We start from the raw sequence: 17,343 nt of genomic DNA on the forward strand, positions 1-17,343 counted from the left end.
TAATTCAGCAAATACTTAACTGGGCTTATATTTTGCGCTTGGCTATAAGAGAAGGGAAAGATGAACAAAGAAACAAGACATGCCCCTCATTCCTGTTTAATAGGTCCGCAAGTATCTTCAAAAGTGACAAATCTCATCAGAGAAGGATTAGCCAATTGTTGTGCAAATGAGAAGACCTGGAGGTCTGCACAAACCAGACACGTCTTTGTGGTGTTTTTGACTTCATTAAAGGAGCAGCCTGCAAATACAGGAAGAGGAGAGGGAAGCCATCTCCTAACTGCGCCCCCCATGGTTTATCTGCTTTCCCCTTCACCTCTTTTCCTTCCAGGCAGAGCTAGCCGAGAGCCATCCCAGCTGGGCAACATTGGTGCTAACTTGGATACAGGCATTTCAAGCTCCACTTGATTATCTCCTGACCTAACTGCTTTTTCAGCTTTGAGGGTTTCATTTTTTCAGGAATACCACTGATTTTTGAAATTCTCTTTTTGAAAAAAAAAATCACTTTGCAAATCAGATTTTCTGATGAAGGCAAACTGCAGTTAGCAGATGCCATACCATTTTGAAATAGATGATCCAAGATCATCAATTGATAATGAACTGTGTTTGTCATTCTTGCCCAAGGATTTCAATTTACAGTAAAATGTGAACTAAAACTTACATACATCAGTATGTAACCTCTAAATATATTTGTATTTAAGAGATCTATCAGAACATCAATAGCTAACAATCAGGCTTTATTGTTTTCTTTCTGCATGCTGTTATGAACGAGTGATTTGAAACATTCACCTTCACGTTTCATGTGCTTTGAAAGTGGAGACTGAGGAATCTTTCTGCCTCAATTGTGTATCTATAACAAAATGAAATGATTGGAGAAACGTACTTATGGATTAATACATTCAAGCTATCCATAAAAGAGAGCGAGAGAGATGGCAAGAGATTTGGCTCATGTTTTTTTTTTAAGAAATTCATCCTCAGTTCTTAAGTGTTTTGTTTATGTGCCTTGAGGAATGAAAAGAAAAACGATTTGTTTTTACTTGTAAGGCGTTACTCAGTTGCCCAATTCCGCAGAAGAGCTGGCCAGTGAGGACCTCTCAGGTAAGGGCTAGTCATTAGGTAAAAGGCTCTGCAGTGTCCAACCTGTGGGCCCTCCATCCACTTCCACAATATGGCCATTTGGATTGCTGAGCAGTCAATTCGCAATTGTGGATTTTAAGACTAAAGAAAAAAAAAACAGATTTTTATGAACACTTTCTTCCTCCCCCCACCTCTCTTCCCTGTGTATTTTCAGATTGTATATTGCGTGTATATTTCAGATTGGGGGCTGACCTGCTGTAATGACCTCCAGGTCAATAATGACCTCCAGGCCCAATCATCTTTGGGATTACACCAAAGCCACTCTGTTCAGTGGCTTAAAATAATTTTTATGTTCTAGGCGTATAATGGTTCATGAGAAATTTGTTGCATTTCAAAGCTGTTTAAGGATGTTGGATTATGAGACAAGATCTTTATTTTTAAAAAAAACAAACCCTCATATTGACCATCTCCTTCTGTGGAATAGACTAGAAAAGCCAGGTCATAGTTAATCTTAGAAGGAGGGGGAGGGGAGGGGAAGGAAGGAAGGGGGGGGCAATTGTTTTGTCACACACCATGATGCAAACTAATTATCCACCTCAGACCTTTTTCACAGCACACTGAGCTCTTGCAAAAGTAGGTTTCATGCTTGATTCCAGGATTTAGGTGTTACTAATCCAAAATAAGAAGCATATCCTAAAAAGGAGGGGAAGGAGATTTAAAATGGTCAGAGCTAAACAATTATATGAGCTCCCATGATGTTGTGGGACTTCACTGCCAACCAGCTGCAGCTTTTGAAACATTTTGATCAGTTGCTTCTTAATAAGTCAATAAGGAAGGGCCCTTCCTCATCAGGAGAAACCAAGGCAGAGGACTGTAGGTGCTGACTCCAGCCTTTTGGAAACAAGGGTTCCATGTTGCCCTTCTTGAAGAGATTTCACTGCAGCTCCCTTGAATAGCTGGTTGCTGAGGTGCAGCTTTAACTACAGGTCTTACTTACCCAGTGAGAGAATAAGATGGTACCACTATCTTTCACAAGCAATAGATTTATTGCCTCCTCTGTGCTTCTGTCAAACCTCAGGGACGCCTTTATTTTTCTGCTATGTAGCATGTCCCAGTTTGAACTTGGCTGATGGATTTTCCCACAGAGTGGAAGCTCCAGGAGGCCATATTGGTTTTGTTCACTGCTGTACACCTGTCGTATCATAAGCACGCAATTGATACTTGTTGGGACGAATAAATGAATCCCAAATCCCAAGGAGTTTAGACAGATAAATAAATAGACGATTAGAAACATAGCCGGCCATCAAAGGAGTGTTTTATTTTTGCCTCTTGTTTGTGGTATATTTAGAGAAGTTGCAAACACGTTAGCCTGATAGTCTTTGGAAATAGGAGCAAGTGAGTCCTTCTCCCTGCTTAGAATATCATGCTGAGTGTAAGAAGACTGACTCCTCGGTTCGGATCCTGACCCTAAATAAAAGAGCCCTCTGACACAGTGGCAATTGTATCTTCTCAAGGATCCTAAGAAGGGACCAAGTTCTCCTTGGCCCTGATCCCTCTCAGCATGTCAGCCAGACAAGGATCACTCGGATACGCAGAAGCCATTTTTCTCCTCTTTAGGAAAAGGGGACTAAATCAGCCCTTATCCCTTCCCCGAACATCATCAATTAAGGAATAGTCCAGGTCTCTCGGCTCTGCACCAAGTCAGAGGCAGCCTTGCTGCAGCTCTATCAATCACCCCTGAGTCGGGAGTGATAAACCAACAACTGTTTGTGTTCATAATAATTTGGTTAAATTAATAATTACGTTGTCCCCCTCCCCTCCCCCGTCCCGGAACGCTGCAGTTGTATATTGCGAGGGAGCCATAAGTCAAGTAGAACCCTGATGATCTATCAGGCTGGGGCTGGGCTGCCTTCGCATCCGGTTTGATGAACTAATCAAAAACTGATTAGCACCTTTGTTCAAAGGGGATGCTGATTAATCAATTACTATTGATTGTGAGCGTGGCTTCACTCGGCAGCAAAGAGACATCTGAAGGGAAAAAAAAACACCCGATAAAAATTGAGCAGCTGTCATAGTGTTTAAATTTATTAAAACAAAATACATTATTTTTTATGAAGCTGTCTTGAAATGGGTCACTGAAGGAGAGCATATTGATTGAGAAAGGATGAACTTCTTAAATTTCTGTAGCCCAGAGACCGAATTCAATTATAATACAAGACAAACAGGTTAACACCCGTCTTAAACAGTCCATCAATAAATTAGAGGAGGTGTGGTACATGTAATGCTAAACTGTGGTAATGAATACTATTACCATCCATTCCCTGCTCCATCTGGGTAGAAATTTCATTCTTTCCTTATTGTGGATAAATGTTATATCCTGCGTTTCCTTCACAATAATGATGGTCTGTCTTCGGCTGGCCCCTTGTCCCCCTTCCTCCCCGATACACCACTGCCGCCTCAGCTAATGACAGTTTCCTAAGCACCATATGGTGCCCCAGCCTCACCCAGCAAAGCAAGCTGCCCAGCTGATCCTCCTCTTCAATCGGCATTAAAAAATTACGCTTGTGTGTAGTTCAGTGATTTAATTATTGGAGGACCTGGGGAGCTTCTCCAGTTCTACTTTGAACCCTTTCATGGACTTTTTGGGCGTTAACTTTATTGATGACGGATCCACAAGAGTTCTGCGTTGCTTTATCAATTACATCTGCTATTTCCCGGTGACAGCTGGTGGTTATGGCCTCCCATGTGGAATAGAATAGCTTCAAGCCTATTTATCCTTCTATTTTAGTTTAAAACTTTTAAAAAAAATGCCTCCAACTGCCTCCCTCCCTTCAGCAATGGAAGGAAGGTCCTTCGGGGACTGTTTAGTGGAGTGCGGTGGTAAATATGCCGCGTGCCAGGGAATGGCCCTCCGGCACAATCAGAGCAATCCATCAGGCTTCTGCTTTTGAAGCAAAGGCCCCAACAAGAAATTTCAGATCTCTCATGCTTCCCAGAGAGAGACACGTTTTCAACTCTGGCCCTACATACAAGAAAGTGATCCGGAAAAATCAACGCCTCCCTCACAGTGCATAGAAAAGTACGGATGGAAGGCAGGTTCTAAGTGGCTTTGAGAATCCATGCCAGGTGTTAAGGAAGAATCTAGGTGAGCCAGCTATAGTTCCTTAAATGGATTACAGAGGAAACATGGGCTCAAAATATGGTCTAGATTTAGTTAATGGAAGCACTTAAAGGCCTTCAGATCCAGATTATCAGTTCTGGGGTGGGATATAAGACCATCTGGCGGTCGTTGAGTGTCCGCAAAGTCTGGCTGAACTTGCTTGAAATGTGTGTAAGAAACTGTCAATAGACATAGCATCTGGGGGGACTCTTTCCTTACTGGCTCCCACATAAAGTATGGCCCAGACTTGGCAAACAGGCAATTGCATTTTTTTGTTAGGCTAGTAATAATAATGATGATGATAAAGAAAAACATCAAAAACCAGCTGGACTATGTAGACAAATTCAAGATCTGGCCCCTAAATCGCAGGTGAGGTCTTACTTAGCTTGTATTTGTGTAGTACTTGAGCGCTCAGGAAGCTTGTGCACACATATGATCTCATTTGATCCGTATTCATTCAACAATTGTTTGAGCTCCTCCTATGTGCTAGGCTCTGGCCTGGGCACCAGGGATACAGCAGTGAACAAGACCAACCAGAGGCTGGAGCTGCCCCGGATTTCACGTGCCAGGATCCTGCCCTCGTACAGTTACATTCTAGTCAGGGAGACAAGCTCAAAACACAAGATAATGTCAGCCTAATGCTGTGGGAAAAAATAAACCTGGGTAAAGTGAAAGTGAATGACTGGGGCTGGGAAGAGGTGGAGGGTAGCTTAGAAATGCTCACCAGGGGAGGCCATTGGGACAGGAAGACCAAGAGATGAGCATGAGAGCATGAGCCAGCCATGGGAGGATTGTCCTGAAAATCCTGGGAGATTGTTAATGAAGGGGTTGTTCACAAGTGAGGGAACTGGGGCTCCAGAGGGTAAATAATTTACTCAAGAGACAGAATTTAAACATATGGGTCTTCCTGGCTCTTCAGGAAACAAGAGACCTAGGTTTAAAGTGGTTATCCTTCCCCTGTGAAATCCACACTTCCTTTGCTCTGGTATCTTCTTGGGAATTCTTTCCCTCTTGGACCCTTTTCGATTCAGACTGTTCATCCAAGGAATGAAGCAGGGAAAGCTGGGCTCTCCAGAGCCCATCAGGTATAGAGCCACGTGCTGACGACCAGGAAAGATCTCTTCCAGCGTTGAATCATGCTCTTTCCCATTCAAACGGGACCTTAAACTCTGCTCAGATGTTTTCAGTGCCACTGTCCCATTGATCTCCTAAATTATGGGATGGGCTTCCCACTGAGACGGTCCTAAATGCCATGGGAAAGTGTTGAGTTGCAGAAGGTTAAAACATGTAGATCCCCTTATTTTAAAATTCCTTTTAGTACAAGGCAGTAGACTGACAAATCATATTGGGTCCGTGCCAGCTTGGCCATGACTTTACCACCACGATGTAAGTTTGAATTTCATGGTATTGCTGATCTTCCCATAATCCAACATGCTACTGTTTCCCCCATGGGGAGGAAGGAGACCATCAAATAGGAAATTTTCCTCCAAATTAAAGAGTTGGCAGGCTACAACACAAAATATGAATTCCAGTTCTACAGGTTGGACACTGCTTTGGGGTGACTTCACCATATTCATTAATCCATCCTCACACCCCCAAATGCCTGAGGTCCACTGAAACATCTTTCTCCAGAGAGAGATTCTAGTGGGAAATGTATGTTTAGAAATACTTTTACAACGCTGTTCTCTTTATCAGATGTATACTCCTTTAAGGAAAACTCCAGTCTCATCCTCAGTGCCTTCCTGTTGCTTAAAATGGAAAAGGCAATCACACTTCTAAGTCCTTATTGTTAGATGAATAGAGAGGACTCAGGAGCGTGCCTTGTGGTCTCTTTGGTGATGCTTAATGTCTTTGGGAGGATTTGCATCCTGTTGCCTCAAGTCATTTCCACTGTTGGTTACATTAACAAAATCAAGTTACTTGAGAAGGGAGAAAAATCAACATAAAAAAAAAAAAAATCTTGTTCTCATGTTTAGCTGACAAGAAGAATTTAATATCCTGATGATACTTAAATGGTACACCTGAGTGATAACTTGGATTGGGTGGCCTTCAGCCGCCAGGCCCACAGCCTTGACCACCACCCAGGACCACCAGTCACACTGTGTGCCATTCTACATAAATGAAAAGAAGGGGTTTGGTGACTTCAACTCAGCTAGTGTCTGTGGGGCATCTTACCCTCTGAGAACAATGTTGAGTGTGCAGTACGACCCTTACCCCAAAGAGCTAATAAGTATTTGCCTGGAATCAGGGATTAGAACTGGAATAAAGCCCTCTGTAGGCTTTGTTACAGCAGATTTCAATTTGGCAAACACTTATTGAGTGCCTATGATATGCCAAGCCCTGGCCCAGAGAGGCCGCTTCATATTCAGTGACACACTGGCCTCTCAAAACACCCCTGTGAATTGTTATGATGGTGCCTCATGACTCAGAGTAGCTGATTGACCTGCCTGAAGTCTCACAGAAAAGCAGTGAAGCCCAGCTTCTAGGCCAGATCTGTGGGCAAATCCAGCGCACTTTCCAGCGGGCCATACAGGAGGTGAAGTCCTAACTCTTCCTGCGTCTCCTGTTTGGGCCTGTTTCTGGAGGATAACATAGGCAGTAACCGCCTAAGAGCCCCAGGTCCTGATCAACGTACAGCCAGAGCCCGTGTGCGGTACTTCTGATTTCTGTGAATGCCTGCGGAGCTCTGGGTGGCAGGATGATGATGATGATGGTGACTGCAGTTTTCCTTTAAGTAGCTTAACATAGTTCCTTTGAAACGATAGCGTAGCTGCAGTTACGTTGCTAGAATGAGATGCAGCCGAGGGGTAGTCCTAGATGCCTGGGATGCTGTATGAGAACCTTCATGATTTTTCTTGCCTTACATTTATTTCTTCCCTTCCACTTTATCAGAAGACAGAAAAGAAATGTTATGCTGCACGGAGGCTAGTGTGCTCCAATATATATTAACATCTTAATGGGAAAGCTGTGCATGTACTGTATACATTTACTACTCTCTGACAAGAGGGAATTAAATGTCAGAAGGATTTGTAGCATCTATAATTGAATTGCTGCTGAGAAAAGCAAATCTTAAAGAAGAATAACATATTAGGATTAGCAAATAATGTGGCATTTTGTCAGCGCATGCCATTCAGTTTGTTCCCCTTCAGTAATAAAGTTGTGCTTTTTAAAATGCACACTTATTTTTGTTGCCGTGGCGGGAGCTGCGATAGGTGACGAGAATGAAAAGCTGCGGTTTTCAGATGGTGCCAGGTTTGGGGCTTGGTTTTGTTTAGTCTTTGAGGTCAGATTTTGGGTTTGTCTCAGATGTGGAAAATCCACTGTCAGGCTTTTTCTTTCTTTCTAGTAAGAAGTAACAAATGACATCATAGTCATTAAGCTTCCTATGCGATAGACTAATCCCTACAGCCCTAGGAAGCAGGGGGCAGCGATTCCACCGTCAGCACCGCTTCTCGAAGTTTCTAATTAAACTGACTTGTCTAGCCAGACCTCAGCCCACGAAAAAGACTAGGACTAAAGCAAGTGACAGAACTGCTGTGAAAAGTCAACAGTTTCACTTTTTTCCCAGCTATTCATCGATAGAGAAATTACGGAAGGTTGACCATATGAATTGTCCAATAAATAGAGGTAGGAAGACCCATCTCCTTAGAACCTCCCCTATGTTTTAGGGATTAATTTTAAAGATGAGACCTCAGGTAGTTTACAACCTTTGTTTAAAAATAGCATGTGCATTTAAGGGGAGTGTCGAGCTCTCCCCAAGTTTTTAAGCGTGCTTTCTAGCCCAGGCCAAGGGTGGGTTGAAAGGTGAAGGAAAGCCAAGGCAGGGTGGTCCTCCCGCCCTCTGCCGTGTGCTTGAACCGTATTACTGTATCACACTTCCGCTCGTCCGAGGTGGCAATCTTAGTGTCCGCCGTCTCTGTGGCCTGGGCTGAAGGTAGGCTGGCTGCGGCTGCAGCGGGCAGTCTGCTCAGCAGCCCCTCTGCCAACGTCGCTGTCTGCCAGGACCTTGTCTAGGACATCCTGGCCATTCCCTGGCTATCCACGGATCTCTGCCTCGGGCAACAGAGCCTCCCAGGCTTTTCACAGATCCACGATTAAGGCATTCACATGGCAGTTTATGTCAGGCATCCCGTGCCAGCTGGTAAAGTAGCCATAGCAACCGGGATCTGTTAGGCAGCGTGACTGCCCGAGCCCCTGCACTCAGTCATTTGAGGAGTAGGAACAAGTAGAGAAAAGGAAGGCCCTGCAGGGAGGGGAAGGAGGCTGAAGTTCCACTAGCAGTCACTCTTCTTGTCAGGCCCTAAGGAACGAGCGTCTTTAGAACTCCCCCTTGCACATTGCCCATGAGGAAAGGATCAAGCCAGCTCACCTGGCCCAAAGTAAAGAAAACTGAGCAGATTGGGACATCACTCTTGGGAGAGTCTTTGAATTTTTTTGTCCTGGCGGTTTCTAAGATGCTAATGGGAACCCCATGTGGGTGAAGCTGTGACCCAAGCAGTGGTAGCCAACTTAGCATTCTGCAAGCAGCTCGTAAACCCTCACCTGGAGCCAAGTTGTTCCAGCTTTTTGCCCAAAGAAGAGCTAACTCACGAATACTAAACAGTTCATGACTGAGCTGTCCTTAAAGAGTCTCGTGCTACACTTAGAGCCGTAGACGGCGCTGCAGCACGGGACAGTGCAGGCAGGAAGGATTGTGCCCCAACTCTGAGTTGACACTTCCCAGCATCTACAAAGTGCCCCTGAAAATCAGGCTCATGGAAGGACAATGCCTCAGTTACTTGAAGTCCCGTGTGAAGTGATCCAGGATGGCATTCCACACTCCAGTGGGAATGTGTCACCCAAACTTGCTTGGTTCTTCAAGGCTGGAATAACCTTTGTGCCATAAATGTACACCAGGTCAAAACGTGGCTTTCCTCTTTGCGATGATGGGGAAAAGCTAAGTCCCAGCAGGATGAACACGGTTACACCCGTTACTGAGAGGAGTAATCATGTCTCTTAGAGACAGGAAAACACTCCCTCTAAACCAAAGAGCTGTCCACTTGCCTGAGGATCGGGCATGTTGCTAGTGTTTATTTTTCAGTGTAGAAGCTGAGGACAGCTGTAGAATCTGTAGGTTTCCTTCTCTGCCTGATTGAGAAAAGCAGCCCAAAATCTGGAGAGGATGTCCCCCGGCAAGTTCATGGGACCTGAGGGAAAGGGTCTGCACCCCAAGAGGAGCAGAATCTGTGGGTGATGGTGAAAGTCATAGACTTTCCCAGGGTTTTCAGTTCGAGGTAATCGCCCACGGAACTGGCCAGAGCTTTTGCTCTGTGAGCAGAACAGGAAAGGCCACCCAGCCGATGGACTTTGTCAGAGCCGCGCTCCTGTTGGTGGCTGATACTACCCTGGGTTCCAGTTTGCATCCTACTGCTTTAGCCCGGTGCCTCTCTGTGTAGAGTCTTGTGTTCCTGCTTCGTGCAGTGAATGAGGCACCAGTCCACAGCATCTAGGGGTAGGTAACCAGCCTTCAACTGTGCCCCTCACCACCTTGGACCAATCAATGGCACTGTAAAAACTCCCCACCCAACCCACACGTGGACACACAAAAAGGAGTGAGACGAGTCTGGAAACAGCGCCACTCTTCGTAGCGGACGCCAGGCCATGCCGGGCAATGGAGGATGGCCAGGACTGCATCAGTGCCCGCTGCAGTAAACCCCGGGGCGAGCCAGGGGTGGGAAGAGGCGGGGCAGAGCTGCAACCCACACTGTGCCCTGTAAATTCAGCATCACTTACCTTCTGGGTCCGTCTGCAGTAACTGAAGGCAGGAAAGATATCTCGGGGATTAACTGGTGGTAGTAAACTTTCTGATCAAAGTGAGTATCAGAAGATAGCTGGAGAGATTACCCCTATAAATAAGTATCTGTAAAATATGTATGTCCTCGAGGGTAGGGAAGATAATTAGAACCCAGGTATTTCATGTGGGCACAGGGCAGGGAGGAAAGAGCCGCACTGAGCCTCTTCAGCTCTGAGCTCATGGGGAGCAAAGGTCAAAAGAAGGATTTTGGCTGGAAAAACTAATCCCACAGATAACGTACCCTGTGAGGTTGGTTGGTTGGTTCTTCTTGATCACAGAGCTTCCCCCTCCTTCCTCATCTCTCCTCCCTCTCTCCCTCCCTCCCCCCTGTTCTCTCTCTGGCTCTCTTTTCCTAGGCTTCTAGAATGTTCCTGTGCCTAGGCATGGAGAAGTCAGTCCTGTAACAGAGGACAGGGGAGTGCTTCCCCCGGTGGGTTAAGCCTGTGTTGGGGCAGCTTCCTTCCCCTCCGTCTTCCTGGGACGGGACCTCTCTTCACCTCTCGCCTCTTGTACCTAACTTTCCCCGCTGCTCGGTAGCTGGCATCACTTTGCTTTTCTCACCCAATTCTTAAGACACAGGGAGTTAATAGAAAGAGCCTTATCTCTCAATAGGTCTGAAGCTCATGGCCATTGGAGATGAGTTAATTCTCATTCCCGCAAGATCCCCTATTTTGACAGCTCCCTAAGGAAAGCACAACTTTCTGGCTTTTCGATGACTTTGGTCTCCCCGTGAGCAATTTTGGACGTGTGCAGTTGGGGTGAGAGTCTCCAGCGTGTAAAGCACCATCCTCCAGCAGATACCCCGTGTCCAGGGGCACCCTCCAGGGCACGCTCCCCTTCAACAAGCTCTGTTGTCTTAAAAGAAAAAAAAAAAAAAAAAACACGTTTCCGTAGCTGAGTTCTGCCTCGTTGAAATGACTTGCAAGACACAGAGGCTGTTGCCTCTGCAGTAGGCAGCACGTTGGGCTGCGAAGGGAGATTCCACCCTGCCACATTTCAAGTCGAGCTTATTAGACATGTGGCTGGAGGGGCCCACACATCACGGAGTGGGCTAATTAGCCGCAGTGCACTCCGCCTCCAACCCATCTCCATTCTCCTATTAAACTCCCTTCACCCTGTTGTCCTGGGCGACCCGCTGCTGCCTCTGATTTGGCACTTCTGTTTGGGTTTGGATTTGGGGTTTTTTTTTTTTTTTTTGGTCGTCCTTTCAAAGGTAACTTAATGAAATACTTTAAATACTTCATTTTTTAATTTAAACTCTTAATTAAAGCACTTTTCATGGAACCCTCAGTCACGAGTTATTTCCCCACATCCTTCAGTACTTAATCTCAGAGCAGAATTGGAAATATCGATAGAAAGTGTAAATCATGCCCTCCTGCTGAGAGCGTTGTATCAGGTTTCGGCTCAGAAGAGCACCATTACCTTTAGCTGTCACGGATCTGTACCCTTGATCGATAAACTTCAAATATTATTAGAGGTGGAGGCTTCAGAGATTTGCTCTGTTCTTTGGAGAGAGACAGAGATAAATCTTTCTTAAAAATTGACTCGAATTTGCACTCTCCGTCTTCCTGGTGAAATGCATTTCTCTTAGGCGTCCAGCAACTGCTACGGGGACAGATTTATAGGCCATGTGCTTCTTGTACTGAAAGATTTAAATGGTAAATCCTTCACATATGACTTCACAAATCATGTAAAGTTAGAAGTTTTTTACCATTTCTGTTGCTGCTGTGCTTAAATTGTAAGGTGCAGCTAGTAAATCATTCTAATGGAGGTGTCGTACTTGACTCAATAAAAAAAAAAAAAAGACAATGGTTTGGCTTCCACTCCAAAATGTTAATGTATTAATCAACGGGAGAATAATTGTTTTTTACTACATTATAAATCTCGGGTGCCATTAGGATTTCAGCAAGGGGTGATGTAGACACACTCCTAAATTAAAATTGTTTACACTGCCATACATCCATTCTGCATGGCCATAGCTCATTCGGGGTTCACTTTGGATTTGTTCCCCAGCCAAACATGTCGTTCCTCAGTCGAAAGAAGACATCCCAAGGGAGTGATGCTTATAAAGGAAAATTAATTGCATCATGAAGTGTTAAATAAATAAAAGAAAAACCATCTGTGGCAATGGACAATTATTCCTTGCTGTCTTTTTTGAAATTTTAGGTTTTTAGGCTGAGGCTTACTCCCTCATACATCCCAAATGTAGCAGGTACGTCACTTGTCTCTAGTCCCCTGATCCTTGTTTAATCTCTAGGCAGCTGGGGCTTTTGAGCTCCTTACTGTTCCCATGCAAATGCCTGGCAGGGAATAAGTCCCTGGGCATCTCTAGAAAAATGCTCCAGCCACCCCTCTACAGCTCCCGTTACGGCCTGAAGGTGCCATTCTGAGCGCCCTTAAATAGTTAGGTCGGCCTCCTGAATAGAATCTGCAGCTGGATACAGAGAGAGGGAATGCCAAGACCAGGTCAGGACTGGACAGACTCTATTTCTTCTCTCCCTGCTCCCTAAGCTTGTTTACATGCGTTAGCATCCGATGCCGCTTAGAATGAAATGCCTTGAGGGGAGAACAGATCAATGCAGCACTGAACAGGTCCCCTCGGTGGAACTTGATCCATCTTGACTGTTCTCCCTGACTCTTCCATTAAGAAAGAAGGTGACCTCTGACCCTGGAGGCAGTGTCGCCAGGGCTTCTGGTGTCTCGTAATACCCTTTACATCCCTATTCCTCTTCTGATTTCAACAGATTCTCGAGCAGGTGAAGAAGGCGCGATCAGGGCAGTGGATCACGCCGTGATTGGCGGCGTCGTGGCCGTGGTGGTGTTTGCCATGCTGTGTTTGCTCATCATCCTGGGGCGCTATTTTGCCAGACATAAAGGTAAGCCAGGCGCTTGGGCAGCCAGGAGGCCTTGTATCACCACGGCACCCGCCTTTGGGGGACTTGGCAAGGTTGTCCTTGATAGGCAGTTTGGTTTCTGTGGCCACACAGCCTCCTTGATTCCTGAAACTGGGAGAGAAAAAAATAGAAATCTTAGCAGCGGCTGATTAGGACTCTGAGAGCTGATGAGTAGCACTCCTTGATTTGGATTTTTCTCTAAATGAAAAGCTTTATAGGTGTGTTATTCTACAGTTCATTATTAGGGATAGAGTAAAAATTATAAGGGGCTGGTGTGTGAGGTGTGGCGTAAACCCCAAAATGATAAACAGGGAAAAAGCAGCTGCATAACCTTCTGCTTTGCGGGATGCAGGTAGACTAGCCCTGCTCCCCGACCCCCAACTCTGGGTAAGCTGGTCACAGCGGCTAGAATACTTTCTTGGTTTGATGTGCCTTAAAAGCCACATAAATATGTATTTTTAAAATTATGAGTGCAATTGATTTAAATTGCCATTAATCATCACACTTATCAACTGTGCCGTCTGGATGGGCAATCATCTTTGGGAAGGCTCCTCCTCTCTGCCCCATGCTGCTCTGAGCCTCTTCTCCCCTCTCCATAATTTATCCTTCCTTTTGTTTGTCGGCCCGGGTATTTTTCTCAAGCGCTGTGCAGTGGGCTCCCAAGCCTTTCCTATAGTATAAACTCCAGGCACTGGCAGTCTGCTTGATTGTAGAACTCGGGTTTGGGGAGGGTCCCCTGAGCACAGCAACAGAGGTCCAAGGTGTTTGACAATCACCTTTAGAATCCGAAGTGCCCGTCTCGAGTGTAAAACGGTTTGGGGCCCTCAGTACTGGGGGTCCTTCAATGAGTGCTGCCCATGCCCAGCACCCTGTATACCCTCTGCCCACGCCCAGGAGGCAGTCTGTTCGGCCAGAGAGCAGGGCCAAAGTCTGCACAGCAGCTGAGGGGACCCAGGGAAGAGGGCATACTCGATAGCGGAAAGGGACGTGGGGGGACCATCTGACCGCCTGCCTTCTCAGACTTGTCACTTTGAAAACTTGAAAATACAACAAATAGATCAGCCTTTCTTACTTAAGAATCCTGGAGAATACAATACCTAATGGGAGGAGGGTGATTTGATTATGATGGGCAGTGGAAGCTCTACCTGTATTTCATACTGAGGTGCAACCCTTGTCTTTCTCCGTGTAAACCATTGGGACTTGCTGATAAAGAGTGTCACCAACTCCGTAACGTTCTGTCTATTGTCATTATAAAGTGACTATGCCAATTAGCAAATCCATGAATCTGGGTCCGGGCTAGAGTGACATCAGGAGCGAGAATCGCTTGTTCCTTAAGGCAGATCCCACGCCTTGATTCCAGCTGTTACAATATCAAATTATTTCTCGATCTGGAACCCCACTCTGTGATGGCAGGCAGAAGAAAACCAAACCTACCTGTACAAATTCGAGCACATTCTCACTTACGGACAGGCAACAGTGCTTCCTGAAGACAGGAGACGAGGGTTCAGATAAATGATTTGAGATGACAGTAGAACGTCAGCAGGGCCCTAATTCATTTATTGGCTAATTGCTCTTCCTTGCTTTGGTCTTTAACCATGTACGTGCACATATCTGGCCATTGGTCCTGGGCGTTTACTGTCAGCAGCTCTCCAGCTTTCTGCATTTTTAGCTCCCACTCACGTCTTCTTCTGCTGACATCCTCTGGTCATAATCACGGCTCTAATGTCTCATTTGCTGAATTATATCGCAGCGGTTCAGTTGGAGTGGTGCCTTTGGAACCCCCGGATCCCCATTTGTCTCACCCACCTCGCTCTCTTCTTCCAATTGTTTTCTCCCCTCTGCTGCCTGCACACCACTTCGGCTGATGATGGCCATAAAGCAAGTTGCCATCTCTGTACCACTTTACACAGAGGCCATCAGACAGTCACGGTGCTTTACCCCTTCATCTTTCAGGTACATACTTCACTCATGAAGCCAAAGGAGCTGATGACGCAGCAGACGCAGACACAGCTATAATCAATGCAGAAGGAGGACAGAACAACTCCGAAGAAAAGAAAGAGTACTTCATCTAGATCAGCCTTTTTGTTTCAATGAGGTGTCCAACTGGCCCTATTTAGATGATAAAGAGACAGTGATATTGGAGCTTGCGAGAAATTCGTGTGTTTTTTTACGAATGGGTGGAAAGGTGTGAGACTGGGAAGGCTTGGGATTTGCTGTGTAAAAAAAAAAAAAAAAAAGAAAAGAAAGAAATGTTCTTTGAAAAGTACACTCTGCTGTTTGACACCTCTTTTTTTGTTTGTTTGGTTTTTCAATTTTTATTTCTTCCTACCAAGTCAAACTTGGACACTTGGATTTAGTTTGGATAGATTGCAGAAAATTCTGTGCCTTGTTTTTCGTTTGTTTGTTGTGTTCCTTTTTTTTTTTTTTTTTTTTTCCTCCCTCCTTTGTGCGCATTTATTTTTCCCAGAAAACTTTGGATTTTTTTTTTTTCCAAAATCTCCCATTTTGGAATTTGCCTGCTGGGATTCCTTAGAATCTTACCCCCCCACGCCTTATTTTCTTACTGTTTTTCCTTTCCTTTGTTTATTTTTTGAAGTAACTGCTTTCTGTTCAAAATTCAGTTTCATAAAAGGAGAACCAGCACAGTTTAGATTTCATAGTTCAGAATTTAGTGTATCCATAATGCATTTCTTCTCTGTTGTCGTAAAGATTTGGGTGAACAAACAATGAGAACTCTTTGCTGCTGCCCATGTTTCAAATACTTAGAGCAGTGAAGACTAGAAAACTTAGACTGTGATTCAGAAACTGTTCTGTTTGCTGTGGAACTACATTACTGTACAGGGTTATCTGCAAGTGAGGTGTGTCACAATGAGATTGAATCTGTCTTTAATTCTGTATCTGTAGACGGCTCAGTATAGATACCCCACGCTGTCCAGAAAGGTTTGGGGCGGAAAGGCCTCCTCCTTTTTCAGTGCCCTAAACAGACCTGACAGGTGAGGTCTGTTCCTTTTATATAAGTGGACAAATTTGAGTTGCCACAGAAGGGGAAGTAGGGAGGGGGGAAAGATAGTTCTGCTCTGGTTATTTCTGTTCCAAATGATTCCATCCACCTTTCCCAATCGGCCTTACTTCTCACTAATTTGTAGGAAAAAGCAAGTCTGTGTCATGTGCGAATGACTGAATGGGACAGGGTTTTGTTTTGTTTTGTTTTTGTTTTGTTTTGTTTTTTCCTTTGTGCTTAGTTAGGAAGGCAGTAGGATGTGGCCTGCATGTACTGTATATTACAGATATTTGTCATGCTGGGATTTCCAACTCGAATCCGTGTGAAACTTTCATTCCTTCAGATTAGGCTTGACAAAGGCAGGAGGTACAAAAGAAGGGCCAGTATTGTTCTCAAACTGGTCTGCCGTCCATCTCAGTTCTCAAAAGGTCAGAGCAGAGGTGGAAAAACAGCATGTAGGGATTTTTCAGTTACTTAATCAAAACTCAAATGCGAGTGTTTTTATCTTTTTACCTTTCATACACTAGCCTTGGCCTCTTTCCTCAGCCTTAAGAACCATCTGCCAAAAAATTACTGATCCTCGCATGATGGCAGCCATAGTGCATAGCTACTAAAATAAGTTACCTTGAACATATCTTAGATGGGGAGCCTTGGGAAAAGGCAGAGGAGTCAAGTTACCATTTACATTTTTTTAAAGAAATGTGGGGATTTTCACTGAAACGTCTAGGAAATCTAGAAGTAGTCCTGAAGGACGAAAACTAAACTCTTACCATATGTTTTGGTAAGGCTCCAGACTCCAGAATACAGTCCCTATGGAAAGATGGCATCAAAAAAAAGATAGATCTCTCTATATATAAATATATATTATATAACATTTTCAGTGAGTAATTTTGGATTTTGCAAGATGCATTTTTACTATTGTTACATTATGTGGAAAACTTAACGCTGATTTATTTAAGGGGAAAAAAAGTGTCAACTCTTTGTTGTTTGAAAGCGTGTTTATTTTTCTTGTCTTTATTTTAACCTTTGATAGAACCATTGCAACACGGGGGCCTTTTGGGAACGGACTGGTATGTAAAAGAAAATCCATATTGAGCAGCGTTTTGTTTTCCCCTCTCCTATCCCTAGGCACTTAACCAAGACAAAAAGCCACGACAAACATCCCTTTTTCAGTGAATTTTATAATGTGCAGCTCTATTCCGAGCCCTTAGCACTCATTCCGACCATAGTATAATCGTTATCGAAGGGTGAGAACCATTTAGCATGTCGTTGAAAGGTTTTTTTCAGTTGTTCTTTTTAGGAAAAAAAAAAAAAAAAAAAACGAAAAAAAAAAACACAAACCCTACTACCATTGCTCACTGAATTGGCATCTCATTTTGGG

General features: G+C 44.6%; 1 protein-coding gene across 3 annotated transcripts in view; it reads left to right on the top strand.

Annotated features, from left to right (window-relative positions):
* CADM1 (cell adhesion molecule 1) overlaps positions 1 to 15,328 on the top strand; it is a 328,206-nt gene extending 312,878 nt beyond the window's left edge. Inside the window, exons 10-12 of one of the 3 annotated variants that reach the window (XM_068554918.1) lie at positions 1,042 to 1,095; positions 12,812 to 12,943; positions 14,915 to 15,328. In XM_068554918.1, the coding sequence (XP_068411019.1) occupies positions 1,042 to 1,095; positions 12,812 to 12,943; positions 14,915 to 15,033 (305 nt within the window). In that variant the 3' untranslated portion in view covers positions 15,034 to 15,328. The remainder of the gene's footprint in view (positions 1 to 1,041; positions 1,096 to 12,811; positions 12,944 to 14,914) is intronic. The other 2 variants (XM_068554919.1, XM_068554920.1) reach the window with 2 other exon arrangements.
* Positions 15,329 to 17,343: the final 2,015 nt, after the last annotated feature.

This window comes from Eschrichtius robustus, chromosome 11 (assembly GCF_028021215.1).
Source record: "Eschrichtius robustus isolate mEscRob2 chromosome 11, mEscRob2.pri, whole genome shotgun sequence".
Classification (NCBI taxonomy): domain Eukaryota; kingdom Metazoa; phylum Chordata; class Mammalia; order Artiodactyla; family Eschrichtiidae; genus Eschrichtius; species Eschrichtius robustus.